General features: G+C 36.8%; 2 protein-coding genes across 2 annotated transcripts; one reads left to right on the forward strand and one right to left on the reverse strand.

Moving 5' to 3' along the window:
• Positions 1 to 532: 532 nt before the first annotated feature.
• On the reverse strand, positions 533 to 8248 carry LOC129262777 (large ribosomal subunit protein uL11-like). The gene is made up of 5 exons (XM_054900788.2): positions 8086 to 8248; positions 5402 to 5475; positions 4606 to 4786; positions 3360 to 3559; positions 533 to 663 (listed from the first exon to the last, which is right to left on the reverse strand). Exons 1-5 carry the CDS (start codon positions 8120 to 8122, stop codon positions 658 to 660), a joined length of 498 nt encoding a protein of 165 aa, XP_054756763.1. The 5' UTR covers positions 8123 to 8248; the 3' UTR covers positions 533 to 657.
• A 10310-nt stretch (positions 8249 to 18558) lies between these two features.
• LOC129263966 (putative nuclease HARBI1) lies at positions 18559 to 19860 on the forward strand. Its single transcript, XM_054901879.2, has one exon. It carries the CDS (start codon positions 18559 to 18561, stop codon positions 19858 to 19860), a length of 1302 nt encoding a protein of 433 aa, XP_054757854.2.
• Positions 19861 to 26954: the final 7094 nt, after the last annotated feature.

Raw genomic sequence — 26954 nt, forward strand, 5'->3', positions numbered from 1 at the left:
TGAGGTTGATTGGATCAATCGTAACTCTTTGCAAGACGGGACCAGAGGGGCAGTTACATAAAGATTTAACAGTTGATCATAGGGCTTACTGTTATGATCGTCTCATTTCACTGTATTCTTGGGCATGAACGCATCGGGTACTTGACCTGAATTTTGCCGGGACCGGCAGGTGCAATACACCGGGTGAACATCCTACTCTTTGACGAATAGTGTATTGGTTTTAACGTGCCTAGGTTGTGACTCTCCTATGCACGGGACCAACATTTGCGTCCTTTCAGATGGACGGAGTTTTTTTTCCAACTGCATTTACCATGATCATTATTGATCACTTGGAAGAAAAAAAAATCATCTATTATCAATTGAGCATGCTATGCATGTAACAAGCCTTTGAAAATTCTGCATATCAAATATTCTGCGCGCTTAGGTATTTCAGCATGACTCGATCAATTACAGGCCCCATAAGACAACGGAACAAGCGATAGAAACTAATCAACAACCATCTCACATCACAAAATTCAATAGACAAAAGTAATAGTTTTTGTGACTGATTTTTAATCACACCTTCACAACAATAGATGTCAAATGCTGGATAGAAATGAAAGAATCGTGTCTCCTTGAATCCTGTGTGTCACCTCCTCATGACCTTTGACCTGACGATCATTCCTGCATGAAAGATTAAAGGGAGAATATGAAGAGAAATTAGGGGACCTAACATTTTGAACATTTGTTGTAAAATTTTGTATGTGATTTTTATATGTAACTTTTTGATGTCATCACGTTAATTATAATGAAAAATTGTGTGACAAGACATCATCAGCTCCTTTATTAAGGTCAAGTCCACCCCAGAAAAATTTTGATTTTTATAAAAAGAGAAAAATCAAATAGGCATAATGCAGAAAATTTGATAAAAACCGGATGTAAAATAAGAAAGTTATGACATTTTAAAGTTTCGCTAATTTTTCACAAAACAGTTATGCACAACTCAGTGGCATGCAAATGAGAGAGTCGATTATGTCCATCACTCACTATTTCTTTTGTTTTTTATTGTTTGAATTATACAATATTTCATTTTTTACCTATTTGACATCAAGGACCAACTTAACTGAACCATAAAATGTTATAACAATGGAAATGCCACATGTTCAGGGGGGAATAAAACTTTGTTTCACAGGACAATGAGGAGAAAAATTAAAATATTTCATATTTCATATTATACAAATATACAATGACACTCGAGGATCTGGCTAAAACTATTCGCATCGAAGGAACATCACATAGTACTATTCTCCCGAGGGCCATCGGCCCGAGGGAGAATAGTACCTATGTGATGTTCCTGAGTGCGAATAGTTTTAGCCTGTTCCGAGAATGGGTCACTGTATATTTGTTTTATATCCCTTCCACTCATACCATTTTACAGCGAAACGATTTTTAATAAGTCGATATAGAACAATCGTTGAGAAGTTGAGAAAATTATAAGTCTTGCCGTATGGATCGTCTGTTCAGCGAGCGCACCTGGTTAGTGCAGCTCGCCGAAAGTTTCCCGTGGCATGCAGTGGAGAGTACCGTTTGGCTGAGCAGCGCTCTGCTCGCATCGCGCCGCACAGCTCGCGAATCGCGAGGTAGGGGGGGGTCAAAAAAACGTATAGTTCACTTTTTCCCTAGGGAAAAAATGGACTATGCGTGATGTCAGCAAGGAAAATGAACTATTTCACGGCAAACGTTTTTCGTAGTAAAACTATTCCTTTTCTCCTTGTGTACACTCTCAATACAACAATCTTAAGTAAGGGATATAAAATGAAATATAAAAGAAATAGTGAGTGAGTGATGTCATCAGTCCCCTCATTTGCATATCGACCATGATGTGCATATAAATGTTTTGTGATATTAAGCGAAACTTTAAAATGTCAAAACTTTCTTATTTTACATCTCCAATTTTGATTAAATTTTCAGTGTTATGCTTGTTCGATTTTTCTCTTTTTATTCAAATCAACTTTTTGTTGGGGTGGACTTGTCCTTTAACTTACATGTACATACAGCTATTTCGAAAAAATACAAACATTTCACACAACCTGTTTTTCAGTGAAGAACTTTCCTCTCTTTTTTTTAAATGAACCATACTATTTTGGTGAAATTGGTATTTTGACCCTAAAAAATGGTGGGGGGGGGGGGGATGGGGGAATGATTTAGCCCCCCTTATGATCTCGGCCATAGATCGTGCGATAACGAAGAAAAATTGGCAGGCGCGTTACCCATGACATAATCTGCAAAACAGTAAGATTAAATTCAAATCTCATTGCTAATTAATTATGCTAATTTATGCATAAAATCAAAAGTTTGCTTTACTTAACTAAACTGCTAATTTTGGGTTCAGTCTCTTCATAGGATTCTGGTCAAATGTACCTTAAAAAACTTAAATATCACATTTATTTCCTTATGCATTTTTATTGTTTTCAAATTTTTCATGAATTTCCGTTTTTCAACATTGTTTTATTTATTGTTTTTTCAATGGAAATCTCCGGATACTTTATTTTGGCCATTTAAACAAGATGAAATTAATTGATTTTAATAAGATTAAGGAAAAATAATGCATCATTCACAAATTTTGGCGATTCAGTCCCCCTCGACATTTTTCGCAATAAATCCGCCGCACAAATTTTTTTGATCGCGTCGCTCGCTGACTTTGTACTTTCAAGTCTCATGCAACTTTTGAGACCAAAATTGCAACCCCCGGGTACGAAATTCTGAAATAAGGCAACATTTCGTAACTGCATGCAGACCCAAAATTACTCAAAAACATGAATTTGTGTACAAATCCAATTCAATTGGTGTTTTAGCCAAAGTTCATAAATGTATAATTATTTTTCCTTTTACTGATCAAAACCAATTAATTTTGTCTTGTTCAAAGTTAAAATTAAAGTCCCCGACAATTTCCTTTGAAAAAAATGAATAAAAATGTAAAAAACATAGAAATGCATAAGAAATTTAGAAAACAATAAAATACGTAAGAAAATACATGGGACTTTGACATTTTTTACTTTAGTACTTTTGATCAGATTTCTTTAAAGAGTCTGCAAACCAAAAATTAGCAATTTAGGGGCAATGTTTAGTTAATTAGAGCAATTTTTTATTGTACGCATAATTAATTAGAAATGAGATTTTGCGCAGAAATTGAACCCATAATTTTGTAGATTATGCCATGGGTAACGAGAGCGCCAAGTAACATGAGATCGACGGCTGAGATCATGGGGGGGGGGGGGGGTCTGATTCAGCCCCCCCCTCCAGTCTATAGGGTTAATAGGTAATGAAGACAAAGGACTTTGACAGTTCAGAATGACCAAACCGCCAATGTATCAACTCACCGCTGGGATTTCAATGTCTCCATCGTTGATCTGTTCAATGATATCATGAGGGTTCTGTCCTTCCACGGTGCATCCTACAGACTGAGCCGTTCCCAAGACTTCCTTGACTGTTCCCTTGAGCTCACGAGCCATGGAACGCTCCCTCATCGTCCTGGCGATGTCAATGACGGCGTCGATGGGGATGTTCCCGCTGTGTGAGACTGTACAAAATCAGAAAAACAAAGATTAAATCTTTCATTCAAATCTCATATTTATCTGAATTGCATGAAATTCAAGTTTGAAAATGTGAATGATACGTTTTCCATATTCAGGTCTGAAAAGATATTTCTGCTGTGGTGATTATTCGAAAAGGTTAAGAAGAGAGCAAACGTTCTTCTTGGGGGGGGGGGGTGCTGCTTCAAGATGCTGAAAATGAACAAACTGGTTATAATGTGCGTTCTTGACGGTCAGTGGGAAGGGACGTTCAACCCCCTCCTCCACCACCTACAGTAGTTTAACTTTCTGTATCTGACCTTCCTTAGCACTTTATACCACTGACTTTAGTCTGATGGGTTCTGAATGGTCAGTTAAAGAATGACCACCCCCATCTCTTAGTTGCACTTACTGTTCTTGACCTTCTTTCTATCACGAGGAGGTTCCTTGAGAGCTCTTATGAGGGACGTCTGGGACGAAGCACTTGGGACCATACTGACCTTGACCTGACAGTTCTAAATGGTCAAGCAGAGAATGACCCACCCCCACCTATCCCCCTCTCTTATTTTAACTTACTGTTCTTGACCTTCTTTCTATCACGAGGAGGTTCCTTGAGAGCTCTGATGATGAGAGATGAAGCGCTTGGGACCACACTGGCCCTGACCTGACGGTTCTGAATGGTTAAGTTAAGAATGCCCCCCATCCCCCTCTCTTATTTTAACTTACTGTTCTTGACCTTCTTTCTACCACGAGGAGGTTCCTTGAGAGCTCTGATGATGAGACGCAGGACTGATGAGACGAAGTGCTTGGGACCACACTGGCCCAGACCTGACGGTTCTGAATGGTTAAGTTAAGAATGCCCCCCATCCCCCTCTCTTATTTTAACTTACTGTTCTTGACCTTCTTTCTACCACGAGGAGGTTCCTTGAGAGCTCTGATGATGAGACGCAGGACTGATGAGACGAAGTGCTTGGGACCACACTGGCCTTGACCTGACGGTTCTGAATGGTTAAGTTAAGAATGCCTCCCATCACCCTCTCTTATTTTAACTTACTGTTCTTGACCTTCTTTCTATCACGAGGAGGTTCCTTCAGAGCTCTGATGATGAGGGACGAAGCACTTGGGACCACACTGACCTTGGCCTGACGGTTCTGAATGGTCAACATGACGGTGATCTTCAGACCCTTCCATTCCTGGGTTGCCTTGGCGATGTCATCACCAACCTTCTTGGGGGACTGCAGAAAAGAGACAAATCAAAAGGGAAAACCATGACACAGTTTAGCTTTAGATAGATCCCACAGATCACAAAAATATGAATTTGTTTAAAAGGCGAGCTGCCGAGCTTAGATACAGGAAGGTTCGTCATAGTCAATTGAACAACCAGATTGACAATGCGAATACTTCTCTACGCCTCATGCATCTTCATGGCATTCAGACAAAATGAGTTTAGTTTGGTGACCCAATGTCATTTTATAAACTGATAGATGCCCTCTCGAAATTACTGCAGTTATTTTAACCACTTAAAAGTCAACTACGAATCTTCGGGGTATGTTTTGAAACCAAAAGCAAGGTACTTAGGCTAAAGAGAAAACAATTTTCATCAACACTTGTTGTATTTCTTAGCCTCATAGGAAGACCATGATTATAGTTATTGGGGACATATGTGTACTCCTACGGATGTCACTGAACTTAGGGTTATGTGTATAAAATCTGCACAAGATCGAGCCTTCAATCATGCGCTGCGTTCTGCGCAACTCACAAACTGTTCTATGGAATAGCCCCCCCCCCCTGCCATGATGTTCACAGAATCATCACATTTCACATGAAATATTGCAAGATGAAAAACTCACCAGACCTAGAGGACCGATCTTGGGGGCGAGAGTTGAGGTTGCTCCGACTTCACCACCCACAGCCCTCAGACACACTGAAAAAGAAAAGGAGGAAAATGGAAACCTGTCACAAAGTCTGGTTTTCAATATTAAGAAGAACCCATCCTTGGTAATAAAATAAATGTGTGGAAGAAAAAAAAATAAGTGAAACAAAATGGTCAAACTTTGAAAGAAATCAGACTAGGAATATTTTTTGACCGTGATTTTTCTTTCTTCTAAGTATTGTGCAACTTTTGAGACCAATATTGCGACCCCTGCACGGTTCATAAAAAACGGAACCTTTTGTAAGTGCATGCAGACCCAAAATGCTTCGTAAAATTATCATTTTTCTTTTTACTGATTAAAATCGATTAATTTCATCTTGGCTGTTGTCAAAATTAAGTACCCGACAATGCCCATTGTAATAACAATAAAAAAAAAACAAGTTGAAAAAGAAAAATACATACAGAATTTAGAAAATACGGAAGAAAATAAAAGTGATGCTGAAATTACATTTGATCAGATTTGTATAGTCTGTGAACCAAAAATTAGCATTTTTTAATTTGGGTCATTATTTAGATCTAGACCCTTTTTACTTAACAGAAAACTTTTTATTTTACACATGTATAAATTAGCATGGTCTACATCTAATTGGCAATGAGATTTTTTTTCAGAATTTGATCAAATAATTTTGTAGATTATGCCATGGGTAACGCGTGCTCATTTTCGTCGCAATCGATAGCCAGCAATAGCTCCCCCCCCCAAAAAAAAAAAGAAAAGAAAATTGTCTGGGAGCTGGGAATAACTGAACCTGATGTATTACAGATTAGGCCTAATAAAGTATTTTTCTTCATTATGAAAGCAAAAAAGGAAAGAAAATAGTATAAGCATAAGAAAATATTTTTTTGGCTCCCTATAAATTAAAAAAAATTACTCCCTGTACATGGGTCGTAAAGCTACGCACCGCACCACTCATGGGTGGAAATCCCAAAATAGTAGGGAGGGGGACACAATATGAAATGTCCCCCTACTATTTTTTGTCTTTTATAAATGATGGAAAAATGAATTATTCACAATCGAAATAAAACATGTTTTTGGACAGGATGACATTACTTTTTGGGTGATAACCTAAACAGCTGGCAGTCGTCTGTTTTGAGGAGTTTTTTAACATTTTTATTTTTGTTTTATTGGTGAGTGGAGCCAACGGAGTTCAGCGGAACAACCAACATACCAGAGATCAAAGCTTTTGTTCTAGTGATAACCTAGCTTTTTTTTTTGCTTGCCCCAATTTTCAGCTCCCCCCCCTACCTTTGGGGAGAGATTTCCATCCTTGGCACCACTCATGCAGTTTCAATGGCAAATTGCGCACTCTGCTGCTGTGTGTGAATTTGTGATTGCAGAGTGATGATTCCTATTCAATTTTTCTGTTCATCTGTTTGCAGTTTGGAATTTTGTGTTCACTTCAATTTCATCATGTTCATATTTTCCTATGAATATGATAACATGAACATATTTTTAGAAATCAATTCAATTAAATTCAATTTGCATTTATTTCATTCTCGATAAAAACAAAATATGAGAAACAATATATTTACAATAGTAAAAAATGAAAATGAAATGGGGAACTGCATAAATAAAGCCAAGTGGCCTTGATAACATTACATGGTATAGAGAAACAATAAGATACAAAATTAAACATGATATTTATTGCCCTTCATGAAATACTATTTTTTAATTCTTTGCCTGATGAATTGAGTGCGTAGCTTTACTTTAGCCAGTTTAGGAGTAGGACCCCTTCTATTTCTAACATTGATCTGTCATCAGGCGGCAAATTATTCAAGCCAGGCAGGGGTGGTCATAAAAATTAAAACATGGCAGGATTTTCTCGTGAAGTGAGTTTTGTGATATTTTGTGAAGCCCGAAGGATCTTAGTAGTTACGAATATTTTCCATTAGAATTAGTGAAAGACGATTTGTTCAGATATTAAAATGTGCATAGTTTTATTCGTTTGAATGTGCGTAGCTTTAGCCCCCCTATATTGTTAAGCCTTAAGGTGACCGCACACCTTAACATTGGCATTGCCATTGCATTGGTCTGCGACCCGATTTTGGAATAAAACGTAGAATTTGATGCTATTGCTAATCGAGATATGGAATATCTTACTGTATAATGTTTTCAATCATCATACGAATAAATATGTTAAAATATGTGCATATGAATATCATCCTTGTTAGAATAAAAGCGAACTTAATAATATCTCGGCCTAAAAGTAAGTTAGTTGTCGTCATACCCGCCATGCCCACGTCCACGATTTGAAACTATTTTTATTATAAATTTGGCCTTGCTTTGGCTTTACTCCAAAAGAAAAGCTTGCAACCTTTCGAAATGGTTATAATATTCTTTCAATTAATTTTAACCTCAAATAAAATTATGGTCCATTCACATTTTCAGAAAATTAGCAAACTGCGATTTGTTCCAAAAAGGCAAAATCGGGTTGTGCGGTGTCCTTCAGAACTTCAGAAGTTTAGTTTAGAACCGCACGGTGGAACAATTACAATTACATCATTCTCTATGAATGGGACCGAAGGTCATGAAGGTACAATCCTAAAAGTGACCCATTACAAGAATTCTTCAGTAGTCTAGCAAACTGTTTTAATGGCAATTACCGATTTTAATCTCATTGGGATCGAATTTAGCAGGCATGATTCTTCAATTCGAGGTGGATATTAAGTTGAAAATTCGAAGTGGCAGTGTCGGATGAATCCGATTTTGGAAACTACCGAAAAGTTGCACAAACCACTTTTCAACGTTGACGAAAAGGACGAGTTTGGATAATACGCCCTCTATCGTTCACATGCAGGTCAGTATCACTGCAGCTAGCGCAGTGGCGTCGATAAAATTGATAAAAGCATATTTTTATCAACCTCTATGATCAGTGGTCTGTATTAAATATTTATTTCCGTGGTATTAAAATACCTTATGTTGATGGCCAGCTCCCCCCAAAAATGAATAAATCACACAACAAAGTAATAGTAAAGATTTTTCCCCTTCAGTTCAAGAGCTTTTTTCACACACTATCTGCAACATTAAAAGCTTGAGGGTGCTTTTCGTCAGGGCCCCCTTTTTCAATATTTTGTCCAGGGTTGTTATTTACGAGGGCGAATTCGCCCCGACGATTCCCTTTGTATTATCATAGATTATTAGGCAATATGGTTACTTGATAATTTGATTTTTTTTATAAACCTTTTTAATTCATGATCTTCCTTTTTTTCTACTTTTCTACTTTGATCTTACCTTTTTTCTACTTTTCTACTCTACTTTGCAGAGTAAGACTCCAGGTAGGGGATCTCCCTTGATATCGCTGGGTGAAGAAAGTAGGCCTATGAGGTACGTGCATGCGTTATGTCTTATTGTTACATCTTAACTTTTTGTTATATGAACCAGCAGATAAAAAAATATCAGAGTAGGCCCTACATAAATAAATAATGGAGAGAAAGAGAGAGGGGTCGAGAGCCGGAATTGGGACCTGCCAAAGTCTGGATGAAACATATCTCACCAAACAAATACAGCCAGAGCGAAGAGCAAACGCTGAAAATTGATTTGATCTTCTGACCTGAAAATTGTCATTTGTACCGTAAGTTTACTTTTTTTTTTGTAATTAGTATTTAAAATCATTCAGTTCAAAATCATACAAGTAACAAAACACTGTTCACAAAGTTAAATAAATAATTATTCATAATACAAAAAAATAGAGAATATAACATTCAAATCATCTAGAACAAAGTAGATACTTAGTCTGTAGAAAAAAATAGAGATATGACAAAAAAGAATTTATAGCGACGCAATTGAACTGAATGAGTAACAGAAGTAAAACACCCTCCCATCCCAGCTGCCCCCCCCCCCCACATCCCATCCAAGCCCAGGAAGCGCGGCCTGCTTCCCTCCCCTTAATCCCAACTACCCACCATTTCAATCTGCATTCTGTGCGGCAACCAAGATCAAACTTGCGCACCTGAATCTTCACTCCAAACGATATTTGTAGGACAAGCCTATTAATCGATCAAAGTAGAGATGTCCGTAACTGCTTCAGAGCAAATTACACAGCAAAAACATCCATGAAAGCACTCGAAAATAGAAAATCACTCAAAATCATTGCCTATCACTCAGTAGACAGCCGCTGTCGCTGTGGAGTTGTACATAAATAAATAGTTTCACAATCTCATTTGAGAGCACGTGCTACATACTGTACCACGAAATAATATAATTCGAACCAAGGTTCCTACGTATACTATTGTGGAATTGGTGCTGGTTTAGAATAAAATTCATAAAAAATATCAAATAACAATCCTAAAACTTATATATATATATATATATATATATAAATTTGTCATAACTTGACAAAGAAAATACGTTAAAATAATATAGTCCACGGAGTTTTTTATTTTCTTTGTTTGAACCTACTTATAATCTCCGAGCAGATCATTTGACTTTATTTTATATATATACTTATATATATATATTAAGAGTATACATTCCTAGTATAATTTAAAAAAACATTAGAAAGTATTTTCTATGATTCAGGAAATACTCGATGATGTGAGTTTCATTCATAGTGAATTAGCTCAATATCAATAACAATTGGCTATAATATATATCAATCTACGACTGCTCAAAGAGCTTCACTATTATTACCCATTAAAAAATAAACGAATCCAACAGAATTAGAGAATCGATCATACGAGGTACCGCAATGTATTCGTATTTTTTCCAAATTTAACAAGCAATTACATATCATCTGTTAATCACACAAAAAACAAAATTAAATAATAAATTTTTTTCTTTTTCAAATTGAATTATGAAAAAATAATTCAATTTTTTGTCAAAAGATGAAATATTTCAATTGTACCTGTTTTCCTGTTTTTATTAAACGGTTTAATGTGTATAATAATTTATGTCCATTTGTCGCAGCGATGACCGTTATTTGTCTCGGTTACTTCTATGGTGTTTAATAATCTTTGGCCTGCATCCCACCCACGTAGTGACGGGATGCCATTTCATAGAGAGAGAATTCATATTTACTCCCGAACCGCTCTCTCAAACGCATCGATATGAGGTAACCATCCGAAGATTAGCACCGGCCGGACGAAATATTGCAAATGTCGTTCATAATCGCGAGACGATCTACGATGCAGTAGAAATGATAAAGAGACATCTCATTCTTCCACTTCTTTAATCCTTTTTCATGGGGGGGGGGGGGGGGGGTTAGTCTGCTATGCAGACTCTGAAAGGCTCGTATGGTGGGATCTCAGCGCGCTGATGCTGCTTTGAAGCAAACCAGCCTGAAAGGGCGAGCGAAGCCAGCCATTTCATCTGCAGTCATAGTAGACCTAGTCTGCTATGCAGACTCGTTTAATCAGCTGTGGTACACACACTGCAGATGTGGGTCTACATTTGTAGACTGGGGTGGGGGGGGGGGGGGTGGGGGGGGGTGGGGGGGGGTGGGGGTAGCTCGACCATGGATACCGAAATTTCACAATCTTCTTGGTCACATGTTCATGTTCACAAACTAGTTATACCACAACAATTATCAACATAAAACATTAAAAAATGCCCTTTACATCTGTGAGCAAGTATTCTGATAAAAACTGCATCAAAAATCGCTTATTTTCATGGAAGAAGGCAATAAAAGTAAGAATTTCACGGATCTACCAAAATCATTACAAACCAACCATCCTCTATGAAAAATAAAATATTACAAATTTTCTGTCTATGATACTTTATCATATCAGTTTCGTATTTTCCCCTTAGTCCCACTGTATAATCTTTATGCCAGATTAGAAAAAAAAAACTGTTCTTATAAGCCAGTTCACGGTTAGCTCATGATCAACTTTTCTCAAATGACCTTTGTGATTTTTCATTAGGATAAGCACTATCATTTTCAAATGTAGATGTTGCGTAAGCTTTACCGGTAGAGTATTCAAATTCTAAGAACAAAAGGCATTGTATAGACCAGGTGACTAGAATAGTACATCAGGGATAAAGTTTGGAAATCTGTGTTATTGTCTGCCTTTGGCACATTTGACTATTGTTTAGGCTACTGTTAAATACCAGTGATTATGAAGGCTTTATTTATTACTCTTCAGCTTGGATGTGATAAATATTTTGAAAGGAATACATGAATAATCATCAAATCACAAATGACTAAGCCACCTTCATGGTTGTCTCCAATGACCCTTTTCTGCTCGTGTGCAGTTTACATCCGTGAACAGGCTTATTAGATACATTGATGCATTTGTTCTGTAACTATGTTTACATCGAATATGATTTCGACCTTTTTGTTCCTTTTCTTTTTTCTTTCCTGTATATACGCATATATGAATAAGTCGATTATATTTTCCTCATTTCCAAGGGGGATCCACACGTTACAAGCTTTGCTTTTTAGTGGACCCCCCTCATTTCCATTTATGCTCAATATTATACTGCTTTTTTTTTCTTTACGAAGTAAGAATGCTCGTCTGTAAAATTGTACTTGATTTGTATTACTTTATATTACTTTGTATTATGTTTTGAATGGAAATGGAATAAAGAATTGAATTGAATTGATGTATGAATCATTTTCTATCGGTGACTATGTAGTAGATAGCTGCTGTCGCTGTAGAGTTGTACATAATTCAATACTTTTAGTCCAGCACCGATCTCATTTGAGAACAGGTACTACATGTACTGCAACACGAAAGTAAGGATATAATTCTAATCAATTTTTTTACGTATTGTGGAAATGTTGTTGGCTTAGAATATAATTCATCTTAAAACATTAAATAACAATCTTAAAACTTACATGATATTTCTATTTTCACTCATATATATCAAAAGTATACATTCATGGCATGATGTAAAAGAAATATTAGAAAGTATTTTTCTATGATTGAGGAAATACTTGATCATATGAGTTTCATTCATGGTGAATTAGCTAAATATTGATGACAATTGGCTTTGATATAGCGCTTTATCATTATACGACCGCTCAAAGTGCTTCACTGTTATTAGCCATTACCAAAGTAAACGAATCAAATAGAATTAGAGAATCGATCATAGGAGATACCTCAACGCAGTTTTTCTAGATTAAACAAGTTGATTACATATCATCTATTAATCATATAAAAAAAATTGTTTTGTATTTTTTTGAATTGAATAAATAAAAAAAATAATAATTCATTATTATGTCAAAAGAGAAAATATTTGAATTTACTATTTTTATGTGTATAAATATTGATGTCCATCGCGACTTAGTGTTCACTCAGACCTTGTCTTCGATAACTTTTATCAGTTTTAAACTTTGAAAGGCAGCATTCCGTGTTAAGAATAAGTGCCATACATGACTTGACAGAAACTATTAGTCATCTCCAATTCCTACGGAAAGTTGTGGTGGTTTAGTGTCCTGCACCTCAGCTCAAATGTACAAAAAAGATTAGCGGAGAAACCCGAGTGCGAATTGCCAATTCGTCCACTCACCACATGGTCTACCTTCATCTAATCTAATGCCATTCCGTCCATCAACATTTCGTCTAACAACCATTTGGTCCAATAACCATTTAGTCAAATCATCACTTCGTCTAATCACCAGTTCGTTTATTACCATTCCGTCTAATAACCAGTTGGTCTAATACCCATGTTCTTTTCATTCATTTTGCACAATTAACACTTTCGTTTAATTAGACCAAATGATATATGGACTAAATGATTATTGGACCAACTGGTATTAGACGGAATGGCATTAGAAGTAGACCATGTGGTGAGTTGACGAACTGATGGTAGACCAAATGATAGTAGACGAGTTGGCAATTGGACGAATTGGCATTAGACGAATTGAAAATAAACCTCTGAATCCACTCTCATTTCAAGAGATTTGATATTACGGGGGCTGAAACAATTATTTCGACGATATCTACTGCATTTTTATGAAAGAAATCGACCCAATTTATCTCGTATTCATCTAAAAAACTAAACCAAAACAAAAGAAGAAATAATGTCCGGTGAAACTCTTAATCTGAATCCAATTCATTGATAAAGTTAGCAAAAAAAACCCGCACAAGATGATACGATAGAAATAATAAAGATACATCCCTTTCCTACAATATACACTACTTCATTTTTTATTGGGGAGGGGGGGGGGGGGGCAGCTTGACCATAGATATCGAACTCTCAAACTCTTCATAGTCACAAAGGTTTAAAAAAATTGTATCATATCAAATATCAAAATAAAGAAAAAAAGACAACATCGAAGAATTAAAATAAATATTATAAATCATTTAGTTTTGAAGGAGGAAGAAATAATTGAGCATATTAGTTTCGTTTGCCTCCTGAGACACTGTTTCAAATTTGAAGGAAATTAACCGAATACCGGGTAATCATTTTCAGGTAATTTTGGGGGAATGAAAAAAAAATCCAGCTTATCAGAAAATTACAATTAAACGTTGGACCTTTTATTATTCATGTTACATGAAGAAAGAAAATGTTTATCACGATACGCAGCTCAAAATTTTCTACTCGCGCTCCGCGCTCGCATTTCGTAATTTTGTTCCTATTTTCAGAGAAGGAGTTAAAGGTGAATGAAACTCTTGGAGCAGGTTAGCTTTTGTGAAAGCAGACAAATCAAAGAATAAGATCAACAAAAGTTTGAGTAAAATAGGACTAGCAATAGAAGAGTTATGAGCATTTGAATATTGAGATCACTAATACTATGGAGATCCTCCCATTGGCAATGCGACCAAGATCTATGATGTCACAGATGAACAACTCTCCCCTTTTGGACACTAAAAATATACCCCAAAACATCTCATTTTGCTTATTCTAATCATATGACAAACGATTCATCAATGATATAATGTTGTGAAACCTCTGTACTTGTCCTCTCATAAAGAGAACACCTCACCTTGTGATAGACTCTATAAAAGTGAGAATATAAGTGAAATAAGTACTAAAGTAATGAGGGAGTTGTACGTGTGTGACATCACAGATCTTGGTCGCATTGCCAATTGGAGGATCTACATTGCATTAGTGATCTCAATATTCAAATGCTCATAACTTTCTTATTATTCATTCAATCTTCCTCAAATTTTCAACAATATGTTTTTTTGATTTTTCTCTTTGATATGGATTCAGCTGGTTTCAAGGGTTTCATTCTCCTTTAACAATACAATTGTTGAATTCCTTGATTTTGGTCATTAGGATCAAATTTAGGCTCGTTGTATTATCACCCGATTTCTGTTAAAAATCAAATTGGAAAATTCTGGGAAAATCGATGAATTTCGGGGAATTTTTTATTCAGTTTCTGGAAATTTGGTTTGGAATCACTGCCCTGAGACTGTCTGTAACTCAATAAAAAAGTAAACGAATAAAACAGAATTAGAGGATCGATTATGAAAAATTACCAATATCCATTTTTTTCTTAAAATTTAACAAGAGTTAACATATGAATTACATGATTTTAAACTTCTTTTTTTTAGTGATTTTTATTTTTAATTTAAGCTAGTTTTTAAAGTTACTTTATCATAATGGTAAAAGAAATAATATTGGGAACAACTAATTTTTTTAATACTTAAATGAGTATATTAATACCGCTGACTTGCAAACCGTAAGTTCTCGTTCGAAGAAAAGTTTCTTCAATTAATGGTAGGCGCCATTCAACGTCGAGAATGAGCGCTATTTCTAGCAACTCGGGAATCAAATCCACCTCTAAGTCTTGATTTACATTATAGAGAAAACGTATCAAGTTTAACAATGAAAATTTCATCAAATGCGGATGTAAAATAAAGTTATATTTTAAGATTTCGCTTAATTTCACAAAATAATTAGATAAGTAAATAAATAAATTAATAGATTAATAAGTAGATAAATAAATAAATAAATAGATAAGTAAATAAATAAATAATAATTAAATACATAAAAAGAAACACTCCAACAAGCAATACAATGAAAATATCATAAAAATCGGACCTAAATAAGAAAATCATGACAATTTAAAGTTTCTCTTAATTTGTCAAAACAGATATCTCCTCAGCTTGATTGGTATGCAAAATTCTCAAGGTTGCGCGAGTGGAAACATTCAGATTTGGAACCAGCACCCTCGAACTGACAAGAAACCATAAAGAAATACTATATGAATTGAAAAACAAAGTTTAGTCCATTTTGTATGGTCGACCAATCGACAACAATAGCCGGCTAATCAGAAGCGGATCTAGAGGGGGGGTTGGGGGGGTTGCAACCCCCCCCAAAAAAAAAATCCGGGGACCATTTTTTTAAATCTTATCTTTTTTTTTTAATTTGTAATTTTATTTTATTCTATTTCTTTGTATTTATTTCATTTATTATTATTATTATTATTATTATTATTTCTTTTTGGGGGAGGGGGGGTGGAAATGCAACTTAATTTTACAAATTTTCATGGGGGTTAATTTGGCAACGACCTCTATACCAAAAAGAGTGGTGTTTTAGATGCAAGAAAACGCCATTTTCACACACAGATTTTCAAAAATTGTCCCTACTGTGGGAGGGGGGACACCCCCCTCCCCCCTCGCTCGCTCCGCTCGCTTGGACTCGGTCGCTACGCTCCCTCGCATACCACCCCAACCCCCCCCTTTATAAAAAGCTGGATCCGCCCCTGGGCTTTATTGAACGAATGGTAATTACTTGTAGACTCGTGTATGTGTGTGTTTGAGTTTTATCAGACGTGTATCAATCAGAAAAGATTTACGTCTGAGACCGACCTTTAACGTCACCATCCGAAAGACGTGAACCTCGAATCTCTGCATCAATTTGTAACTTCCCCACAGCTTGGGTTACAGGCGCACGCCACAACGTCCAGTTGTAGACATTTTAAGTTAGATGTACATGTATATCATTGTTTCAGATGACAACGGGGAGAAAGTTATTAGTTTCATATTTCACAAAAGGAAACACAAAGCACATAGTGAGTGTGTGACGTCACCAGTCCCTTCATTTACATATTTCTGTTGGACAAGAGGTGCGTTGCAGAAAGAGTTGCGTTTAAACGCAAGCCCCCCCCAAAAAAAAAAAAATCAATCGCAAGTCCCAAATGCGCGCTGTTGATTGGTCGAAAATCAAGTTACGCATGATTTGTATAGAGTTGCGATCGATTACAACTCTTTCTGCAACGGGCCCCAGGATGTGGAAACTTACAAATGTCCTAACTTTCTTATTTTACAGCCAGTTCTTCCGAAATAATCAGTCTATGTTTGCTAGATTTTTTTCTATTATTCAATTCAGCTTTTTTTTAAGGGGGGATGGACTTGTCCTTTAATTTATATCTAAAGATCTTACAAAAGACTTCACTAATTCCCTGAATAGAATACTGGCATTTCAGTTGAATCCCTATTACTAGTTTTAGATGGAAATGTAATAATCGATTACAATTTAGCTGTCCCCAAATATTTACAAAATATTCCACAAGAAAACAATGCCTATTTTTTGTTTAGTATTTAGAAAGAAATATTTGAGTTTTATTATCATTTATAAAATATGTTTCTTGAAGCATTTATTGTGCTAATAAAATACTTTTACATATTGTATTGTATTGTAAGTGGATTAACGATTTTTTAAAAGTCTTTATCAAGTATTTATCATTTTTAAATCTATATTCGTAGTCTTTTTCGAGCTTTTCTAAGCAGTTACTCAATGTTTGACCGGCCTGAACACTCGATAGTCTGGGCCTTAAAACAATATTGGAATTTTATTGACAGTCAATATCATTGCATTGTATTCTTAAGCATATTGTTTTAACAGAACAGTTATGAAAATCTCAAGCAAATGACAATCGTTTATCTCCCTCACTATTTATTTGGTATTTAATGTTTGAATTATACAACATTTCCTTTTTTATAGATTTGACATTATTGACCAACATGACCGAAGCTCGAAATGTTAAAATAAGATGATTTCATATGATGGGGGGGGGGGGGGGGATATGAAACATTGTTTCTCATAAAAATGAGGAGAACAATTACATATTCAATATTTTACAAAAAATAGTGAGTTATGTCATCAGTTCCCTCATTTGCATAGGCCTACTGCCCAGGATGGTCGTTATCAATAAAAGTTTTGTGAAATTAAGCTTTTTCAGAATTTTGTTAAAGAATACAAATGTGCAAATTATAGGAAATATTTGTGAATTTATGAATGAAAATTCAGTTTTGGGAAATTTGTTTTGGATCTGTGGAAACACGTAAACAACTGATATTTAATACAAACTTTCATACGCAATTTGTGATCGTCCTGAATATTGCTTGTGGGTGCTTCACAAAGCTGTTCGTAAGTTAAGAGCGACTTTATAAGAACGACTGATGATCCTATCTTAGGGCGACCGCACACCTTACGAGTGATCTGCGACCCGATTTCAGAATAAAATGTTGTAGAATCTGTGACTATGCTATCATCCTTCTTAGAATAAAAGCGAATTTAATATCTAGTCGCAATGACGTCATAGCAGTCGTAAGATTGGCTACGATTTGAAACTAATTTGGCCTTTACTCCAAAATAAAGGTTTCCAATCTTTCAAAATGGTTATGTTAGTATTCTTTCAATTAATCTTAACCTCAAATAAAATGTTGTGTTCCATTCACATTTTCAGAAAAATGAGCAAAGTGCGATTTGTTCTAAAATCGGATCGCAAACAGTCGTAAAGCCCCTTTCACAATTGTTGCCAAACAGACTACAACGGCTTGCGACTCGAAATTTTTCCCGTTGTACGACTCGTTGTAGCCGTTGTACCACTTATTGTACGATCCAGATGCGACAAAATGGTCGCATCTCGGTCGGGAAAAAAAACCGTGCTGCTCCGATATTTTGAGCGACTGACGCGATGAAAAATAATTGCACGACAGGCAGTACGAGTGTTGTGCGACTTTGCACGCACTCGTAAGACCCCGAACGAGTGTTGCACGAGTATTTTCATGTCGTACGATGATGCATCCTGTTGTACGAGTCCGTTGTACCACCCTAAGACTATTGGAAGACCTGTCTTGCCCCCTTTGCAACGTTGTACGATTTTTTTTCACCCCCAATATAAGCTCGAGAACTCCTGAGCTTTCATCCCAAATGTCTGGACCATCCATACTGTAAACATGGCTGCTGCTCGGCCAATAGCTCCTGGGAGGCTCTTGCATTTGCTAAGTCTGAGAAGGCAAATCCAAAACGTTCAAGACAGACATGTCATATTGATGGCCTTACTCATCCGTAGACGTCAAAGACATGCAAGGCAAAGAAGAAGGTGGTGGGTCAAACCCTGGATTGAGAGACGTGTGCTGTTTGGACAGTATGATAATCTGATGACGGAGTTGCAGAGAGAATATCAGGGTGACTTCCTGAACTACATGAGGATGCCACCAGAAACGTTCCTTGAACTGTTGCAGCGCATCACTCCGAGGATAGAGAAGTCCTATCGCTACCGGCAGCCACTGGATCCTGGGCTCAAACTGGCCATCACCTTGAGATATCTTGCGACCGGCAACAGCTACAAAACCATGCAGTATGCCTTCCGTGTTGCCCATAATACCATCTCTCTGTTTATACCAGAGGTGTGCCAGGCCATCATCAGTGAATACCAAGATGAAGTATTTTCCTGTCCAACTACCCCAGATGAATGGAGAGAAGTGGCACGGACTTACGCTGACAGATGGAACTTTCATCATGTCTGCGGAGCCTTGGACGGAAAACACGTGGCCATCATAAATCCACCAGGCTCTGGTACGATCTACTACAACTACAAGGGTTTCTACAGCCTCATCCTCTTGGCCCTAGTTGATGGCAATTACAAGTTCCTCTGGGCTGACGTTGGTAATCCCGGTTCATCATCGGATGCCCAGGTCTTCAACCACAGCCCGCTGAGACGTGGACTGGAGAATGGTACTCTTGGCCTGCCAGATCCAGAGCCCCTGCCAGATGATGACCGAGACACCCCTTACTTCTTAATTGGGGACGACGCCCTCACTCTCAGGACATGGATGCAGAAGCCGTACTCCAACCGTGAGCAGACCGACGAGGAGAGAATCTTCAACTACCGTCTCTCGAGGGCTCTCCGTGTGGTGGAGAACAGCTTTGGCATCCTTGCCCATCGCTGGAGATGCTTGTTGAGTACCCTACAGCTTGATCCAGAAAAGGCCAGGACAGTCATTATGGCCTGCATGTGCCTCCACAACCTAATGAGAGATCGTTTTCCTGGGCTTCAGAACATTGACGTTGACCATGAAGATGAGTTGGGCAACCACATCCCTGGGGCATGGAGAAACGCAGCAGTTCTGCAGGATGTTGAACGAGTTGGCGGAGGCTACCAGGCAAACAAAGAGGGCAAGAAGCTGAGAACTTACCTGAAGCACTACTACAACAGTCCAGTTGGAAGCCTGCCCTGGCAACAACACATGATATAGACTGCCACTTGGCGCACTACTTGGGATACAGCACAGACTCTGCCATAAAAATGGCATGTAAACTTCGATCATGATTTTGTGGAATGAATCATTTCAAAGTAGAAATGAATGACCATGTCAACAGTTATTTTAAACATACATTACTTTTACATCGAAAGGTAGTTTGAAATTTAAAAAGTTAACTCTCCTTAATAACATGTGTTTGAAATAAAATAATGAAGGAGAACATGTTTGAAAAAATGTGATTTATGAGAATAAAAAAGATGTACAGATATAACATATTTTCTTTTGTCATTAATCATGTTGTTTTAAACATGATATATATTTTTCAAAGACATTTTATTAACGATAATTAATTGTATTGACTATGTTAATGTTTAAAATAAAGTTTGAAATAAATGTTCCAAAATGGGTCAGTTGTAAATTAAATTGAGAGAGTTCATCAAGTAACAATAACAATCCAAACAAAAGTTCACTGTTCATTTTCTTTATTTGACAAGTCTGACAAGTTCAAATGGATGATGATTGATGTGACGGCGCTGTTGCTGCCTCCTTGATTTAGTGGAATGGATCATTTCAAAGAAGAAATGAATGATCATGTCAACATTTATTTAAAAAAAAAATTTCTTTGACAATGAAATGTTTGAAATAATAAACGTTGATTCTCCTTTAATAGCATTTATTTGAAAGGTGGTCCGCCCGATCCTGGTAGCGGCTCACCAAGTTGAAAGTGTCCCTGGTGAACTCTCGCCAGAGGGGTCTTGGGAGTGGGCGGGCGGCCTGAAGCATCCATTCTAGCCAGGCCTGCCTCTCGTCAGCGCCTTGGGTGCGTGCCGCATCCACCTGGCTCCGGATGGCCGTCTGCTCGGTGGATGTTCTGATGAATTCCAGGAGGGCCTTGTCCTCATCGGTTGGCGGCCCCCTCTTCTGCCTCTTTTTGGGAGGTGCAGCCCCCTGGCTGGAGACTTGGTTGGAGCTGGGTGCTTGGCTGGCATCTGGACCCTCCTCATCTAAACCCTCTTCGTCGGAGGCGGCTTCAGTAATTCGGCCACTGAGGTGGCCCAGTTGGCAGCCCTGGGACCGATGGACTATGTGCTTCGTCAGAAAACCAAGGTTGTTATTGACCCATCTCTGCCTGGGGTAAGGACGATGGCCTTCTGACCATTCTTCTTTCCAGCGGTCTTCATCTTCCCCAGGATGGTCCTCTGGCTTTTATACCATGTCGGCCACTGAAAATATACAAAATGTAGAAGCAAGAAATTAGTCAACATCCAAAAAATTGGCATGTTTAACTAATAAACATCATCAATAAATCGGAATGTGCATATTTTTCAGCTACTACTTACCGGTGACTCCCAGCTTTTCCGCCATCTCCATGTACTTGCGCTCCTTCTTCTTAGAGTTTTTGAAGTCCACCTTGCTCTTGTCGTAGATGAACTCATTGTCAGCGAAAAACTCGGCCAGCTCCTGCTCCATGGCTTTGGTGATACCGCAGGTAGCATGGCCACCTGTCACGTTGTTCTCATCACTGGCGGCGGCTGGTGGATCTTGGCCCCCTTCCTGCTGCATTTCATCATCCTCGGTCTGGGCTTCACCAAATTCATCACCCTCATCACCAGCTATGACAGAAGCAGTAGCTTTCTCCTCGGCCACGGGTATAGGCTGGGGCCCTTCCTCCTCATCAGGCTGATTTTTCCTCTTTTTCCTTGACTTCTTTGGGGGCCATGCCGATGTTTGTATTTTGGTTGTGTCTTGTTCACTGTAGCAGCGTCTCGTCAGGCATCAGCGGTTGTAATGAAGAAAGTCGCATCGCGTGTCGTATTTATAGGCCAACACCTCGCGCGACAGGTGGTGCGGTGTGTCGCACAATGGGTCGTAGCCTTGTACGATCGGTTGTAGTAGTCGTACAACGGGTCGCTAGGTCGCGCGACATATGGCGCTACAAAACGTATATGTCGTGCGACTTGGTCGCATCATCGTTCAACCGTTGCAGCCGTTGTACGACTGTTGCACCCGGAAACATGAAAATAATCGCACGATTACGTCTCACGACTGTTGTATCCTGGTGCAGTGGTCGTTCACCTCTCGCACGATTTTATATATTGCTTGCGACTCAAAGACAACACTTCTACAACAGGACGGAAAAAATATTTTCGAAAAAAAAATTATCGCACTAGTGAGGCGCCAATTGTGAAAGGGGCTTTAGGTGTGCGGTGGTCTTAACGTGCTTAACCCTCGCCAATAATTATAAAATTTGCAACAAGAAAGGATCACCAGTCATTCTTACAGTCGCTCTTAACTTACGAAAAGCTTTATGAAACGGCCCCCAGGGTCCCGTTGCTATCAAATGGTAACTACCGAGGTAACGCTGATCAACAGCCAGTCAAGGATTTCATACAAGTTACCTTTGGTTGGCAAAATTACCATAATGGTAACTTGATTGATTGATTGATTTTATTCGTCTAAAATATCACAGGAGATTACAATGAAATTGAAGAATACCTTGACAGGATAGCCCATGAAAGCCGAAAGGCTTATTTCCAATGGGATAGTTAAATACAAAAAGTATAAACTGCGACAAATACTGGAATAAGGTACAAACAAAATAAATAAATACATATTCATCAGTGAAATACTTTTTTTGCAAAACATCTGAAGCACCCAATAATCTTCCTAATATATAAAACAAGATTATATTTTAACATACCCTGTATTATCTACAATACTAGAAACCAACTGTAGAAAATGTGTGAATTTTACTGGTAATACTGTTCTCAAGTAGCTTCCAGTTTGGGGTGCTTCTTTAATTCACTCTTAAATAGTAATTTCTCCGTTAACCTTAACTAATTGTGTTATAGTACTTTTCTTCTTGTTAGATTGTAATAGTTGACTAAAATACCTTGTATCCCTTTCTCCACTTTCGTACCATGTCGCACGAGACCGAATTTTAATACCTTCATTAATGTAATCGTAACTGTCTGCAAGTTCTTTTCTTTTCTTTTCTATCTTTTTAATCAATTCTTCATCTACTGAATTTACGAAACTACCTTCTAAACATTCCAATTCCTTTTCGAGAGATTCTTTTTTCATTTTTTTTTCCTTAGCCAGTTTTTTCGAAAAAGTTCTTGTGAAAGACATTATTTTCATTTTCAAATAATCCCATACAACTCTTCTATCTTTAACTTCTGTCTTTATTTTCTCCTTTAATGTAAGTATTTCTGTTTTCCTCTTTTTCACATATTCTACATTACCACAAAGGCTATTATTAAATTTCCAATAAGAACCATTCTTTTTACGCATTTCCTTATCAGTTTTATCATACAGGAACAAAAAAATAGCTGAATGGTCAGGAGCTATAGATGGTAAAATTTTGCACCTGATAACAACATTTACAAATTCGTCTGATATTAGCCAATGATCTAATCTGCTTTGCATAAACGGATTATTTTTAGTGAAGGTAAATTGTCTTTTCAATGGATTTCTCTCTCTCCATATGTCTATTAATTGTAGTTCCTCCATGAAATTTTCTACTTCTTTACTAACGTTGTCATGTATTTTTTGTTTCACTGTTCCATTATAATCTAATTCAGAATTCATAATATTATTAAAATCTCCTCCCATTAAAACAGGTTTATTACAACTATTAATTTTATTCAATTTTATAAGCATATCCTTTAAAAATTTTATTTGATGATTTTCTTTATCCCTCGTCGGTAAGTAAACATTACAAAGGACCATTCTATGTCCTTGGATTTCACAATCAATGAGTATGTATCGCCCTTCGTCATCTTGTTTTATATTTATAAGTTTAAAGTCTATTGAGGTTTTGATAAGAATGAGTACTCCTCTGCTATGATTTGATCCATGACTATAGTAACATGACCCATCCCACCCAGAACTCCATCTATCCTCTACATCTTTTGTACTATACGTCTCCTGTAAAAAAATTACATCCCCTTTTTCTTTGCACCATAAAAATATTCGTCCCCTTTTCGCGCATTCTCTTATTCCTCTAACATTTAAGGAAACAAAATTACAATTTAAACATCTATTCATAAAGAAAATCTAAAAAGATCATTCTACCATTTTTATTGTATAAAAACTTTAAGATTTTCACTACGTTATTTATAGGGAGAGTGAGGAATAGACATACCAACATATTTCCTAGTGTAACTGCAGTACATAGTCCAATGGTAAACTCTAATTTATTGCGCCATTGTTCAAAACAAAAATAAATGTCTATCAATTCGAGTATTACTATCCCTTCCATGTAGAACATTATCTCTAAGAATCCTAAAAAAGGTGCTCGTAATACCTGCAAGTAAAAAAAGAAGGGAAGGAATCCCATCTCTACGACCTTCTCCAAAGCAACACTCCCTCACAGCTCACCGTTCTTTACAGGTTGCTGTAGTATTTCCAAGAATAATAATCTACCCCTAATTGTTGTCTTTTTTCTTTGTTATAATCTCATTGAATTTAAACGAAATAGCTGTAAATAAAATCAATAATGAAAAAAAGAAAAACTGACATGCATTCAATCAGCATATACAGCATTAATAAGTTAAGTTTTAAACTTACACATACTAAGCAAGTAATTTTTTATGTTAATAATAACCTATCCCCCACAAAACAATACAAGTTAAATAATGGTACATGTTTAAATGAAACACAACCAAACAAAGTCCCAAAGCATTCCAAATCCCCTTGTTTCTATAACTAAAAAAACAACTTTCAAACAGTCCTGAGATTCACATTTTGGTAACCAAACACCTAATCCCTATATAACAATATACCAAAGTCATGATATTGGATTCCATATGAGCATATTAAAGGTGTTACACTTTAAGGAATTAAATCACACTATTCCCATCATTAATGCCAGGAATAAAGAACGAAATACTTATGTAACAATAATTTCCACTGAAGGTAATGCATTTATGTACCTAATCATTGGTTCAAAACAACAAACCTTGCATTTTGGGACATTGTATTGAGAATAACTTCCTTTTGAATATTTAGTTCTATCTTGTACAAAAGGAACACCTGGTATTCTTTTCTTTCTTAAAATCTAAGCAAACAAACACTTGGAGCAAACTATTACAATAATAGGCACGTTCCACAAGTAAGCATTTGTAACATATAAGTATTCAAGTACCATATTATCACATGACAAAATCCTAGCCTAAGGTTGTTGAACCGTCGTCAGAATTATGATTTTTCAAATTCCATTATACTCAATACATATATTGCAGAATTGCAGTAATCAAGATGTTGTCCTTAAATTCTAAGAAAATCTCAAGAATTGTGATTTTTTCATATTACTGCATATACAAAAAAAAAATAAAGATCCAAAATGTTACTTCTTTGTTTGAATTCGCTTTGGTTTCCCCAATTAATGCAAGAATGAACAAGAGATGCGACCATGCGCAACCCCCTAATGCAAGTCACCATATACCTCAATCAGTGCCTCATGTTTCAAATAATCAAAGAAAAAACTGAACATCGTGCCTCTCCTTTGGTATTTGTGCAACATTCCTCAAGCCTGTGAGCATACTGGTGGTCTTGTTCTTTTCTCTAATTCTATAGGCCTAATTTGTGTAATGAATGAAGACCAAAAAAAAAGCTTTAAAAGCAAGCAGTACAATACTTTGTGTTCCTAATCACTGCTTCAAGACAATAAACTTGCATTTCGTAATACATTTCAGGCTGCCCTTTTATTTCAAATTCATCCCTGCATCAATTGGGAAAGAAGAAAAGGCAACACTTTGTTATTTTTTTGATATCCAAACAAATAGACACTTAAACATACATACTCCTGCTATTCAAGTATCTAACACATTACAACAGGAAAGTTTCCCCATTTTAAGGATTTGCTCTCCTTTTCAAAATTCTCCCTTTTTTAAATTCCACTGTACCGTAGTACAAGAATGACCAGATTGCATTATTCTGGCTTTGCTTCTTTTTTGTAAGATACTCTCAAGAGTTATTTCTTTTCATAAGGCATTGAAAATTCAAGGTGTTATTTTGTTTATATAGATTCACCTTGTTAACTTAATTCTTAGAGGATGAAAACGAGAAGCGATCATGCGCAACTCACCATAACGTTAATGCTATGTTTTGCACACCAATCAATGCCTCGAACACTCCAAATTCCATCTTATGATTCTAATTATAAACAAAAACTTCATATTATCCCTCATTGAATATGAGCCACATTCCCGAGCCGGGCAAGCAATATTAATAGTGTTGCTCCTGTATAAATAGGCACTCCAATTCTATGGGCCTTATTTCTTTCTTCATACATTATAATGTATGAAGAAAGAAATGCTTGTCTAACATTAAATACTACTAACAATCAATACGATGTTTTACGTTCCTCATAATCAGTTCTTCAAACAATAAACTTTGCACTTCCTGGGTAAGATATTTCAGGATGTCCCCCATTAAAATGTTCCAGATTTATCCTTGCTTTGCTTGGGAAAAAAGAAAAGGATACACTTGTTATTCCTTTTGATTTTGAAATCTAACCATATAGGCACTTAATTGCAACTATTCAACAAACATAATAGGTTTACATTTGCAACAAGGAAATTTGCCATTCTTAAGGATTTGCAACATTTTTTCAAACTTCTCTCTCCTCTCTCTTATTTTCAACTACCACAATATGCCTGATACAAAATAAAATAATAAAAATAACGATCGATGATACATGTGTGTGTTGTGGCCAAAGCATGTATTACATTAATAATAGGCGCCCGGATCAGGTCAGAGCATATTTTTAAAATGTATGTTCGTGCTTCTTGCTCGCAGTTATCATCTAGTTACATTTGCATCTCGTTTTGAAGATCACAAACATATTGCTTATCATATTAAAAAAACAAATATAGCTCGCGCTTCGCGCTCGCATTGTTTAAAAAGGTCTTATGATGTATTACATATTTACTTTATTTTATAAGAATACAGCTAATTATTGATTGTTAGGACTACCCTTTCAAAGAAACAAACAAAATTCAAGTTTAATCTGCTGATCGGGGAAAATATGGGTGAAAAATATTTCGCCCCCCCCCCCCTATTGGCGAAAGTTGGATCCGCCG

The sequence above is a fragment of the Lytechinus pictus genome, chromosome 6 (genome assembly GCF_037042905.1).
Source record: "Lytechinus pictus isolate F3 Inbred chromosome 6, Lp3.0, whole genome shotgun sequence".
NCBI lineage: Eukaryota > Metazoa > Echinodermata > Echinoidea > Temnopleuroida > Toxopneustidae > Lytechinus > Lytechinus pictus.

Excerpts from the sequence above, each read along its gene's own strand:
- LOC129263966 (XM_054901879.2), top strand. The coding sequence starts at position 18,559 with ATGGCTGCTGCTCGGCCAATAGCTCCTGGGAGGCTCTTGCATTTGCTA.
- LOC129262777 (XM_054900788.2), bottom strand. The coding sequence starts at position 8,122 with ATGCCTGCTAAATTCGATCCCAATGAGATTAAAATCG. Across the intron at positions 5,476-8,085 it reads TCCCAATGAGATTAAAATCG|TGTGTCTGAGGGCTGTGGGT; the intron begins GTAATTGCCATT and ends TTTCTTTTTCAG. Across the intron at positions 4,787-5,401 it reads AGATCGGTCCTCTAGGTCTG|TCCCCCAAGAAGGTTGGTGA; the intron begins GTGAGTTTTTCA and ends TCTTTTCTGCAG.